Source organism: Perkinsus marinus (genome assembly GCF_000006405.1).
Source record: "Perkinsus marinus ATCC 50983 genomic scaffold scf_1104296941228, whole genome shotgun sequence".
Taxonomy (NCBI): domain Eukaryota; phylum Perkinsozoa; order Perkinsida; family Perkinsidae; genus Perkinsus; species Perkinsus marinus.
This window is the reverse complement of record NW_003212597.1, coordinates 1-760: the sequence shown is the minus strand read 5'-3', so window position 1 is coordinate 760 and position 760 is coordinate 1. Positions and strand designations below refer to the sequence as shown.

Below are 760 nucleotides of genomic sequence, written 5' to 3'. Positions count from 1 at the left end.
ATTGACGGTGAGTGCGGCGTTTCTGCTGACGTCCCTTATACTGTGACGCCTATCCACGGTTCTGACGGGTTTTGGGTGGTACCTGATTACAGCTCGACCAACTTCAAGGCAGCCATAAGTAGCTGCAGGTCTACTGTTCTCCATGCTGGTTCCTTCAACACATTCCTGATCGAGTCGAGAGATGGTGTTCTAATGAGCCATATCACTGTTAACGTTGGTAGCGGGTCAGCATGGGAATACTGGTTAAGTAGCCGCCCCGCCCCCACGCAACCAGCAACTACACAAGCTCCTCCCACTACGGTGCAGCCCACCCCAGCAATCCCTGAGAGCCATCCTATGGGCGCTTTCGGTTGCAGGGGATCAAACCGGTACGGTGGTCGTTTAGATTTCGACGAAGATAAGCAGGTGCTACGCATCAGTGCCACGGTCGGGTCCTGTGGTGTTTCGGCCTCTGACGTCCCCTATACCATAACTCCCATCCCCGGTTCTAACTACGAGTATTGGGTCCAGCCTGACTATAGCTCTACTGATTTTAAAGTACGCCTCGCTGCTTGCCGAGATCCTTCTATTAATGCCGACTTCTTCGACAGTCTACACGTCAAATCCAACAAGGGTGTTCTCATGAGCGACATTACTATCAACGGCGGTGTAAGGGGGTCTTTGTGGAACTGCTGGTTAGCCATTGGTCCCACTCGTCCCGTGCCAGGCCTAACTACGAGGTCTCCGCCGGTCCGAACTACCACTACGTATGCGCCACCAA

At 53.6% G+C, this 760-nt stretch overlaps 1 protein-coding gene across 1 annotated transcript; it reads left to right on the top strand.

Moving 5' to 3' along the window:
* Positions 1-336: 336 nt before the first annotated feature.
* Positions 337-648, top strand: Pmar_PMAR007389 (hypothetical protein; the record flags this gene model as incomplete). Its single annotated transcript, XM_002781847.1, has 1 exon — positions 337-648. A coding segment is annotated over one exon (312 nt), but the record flags the coding sequence as incomplete, so codon positions are not given.
* Positions 649-760: the final 112 nt, after the last annotated feature.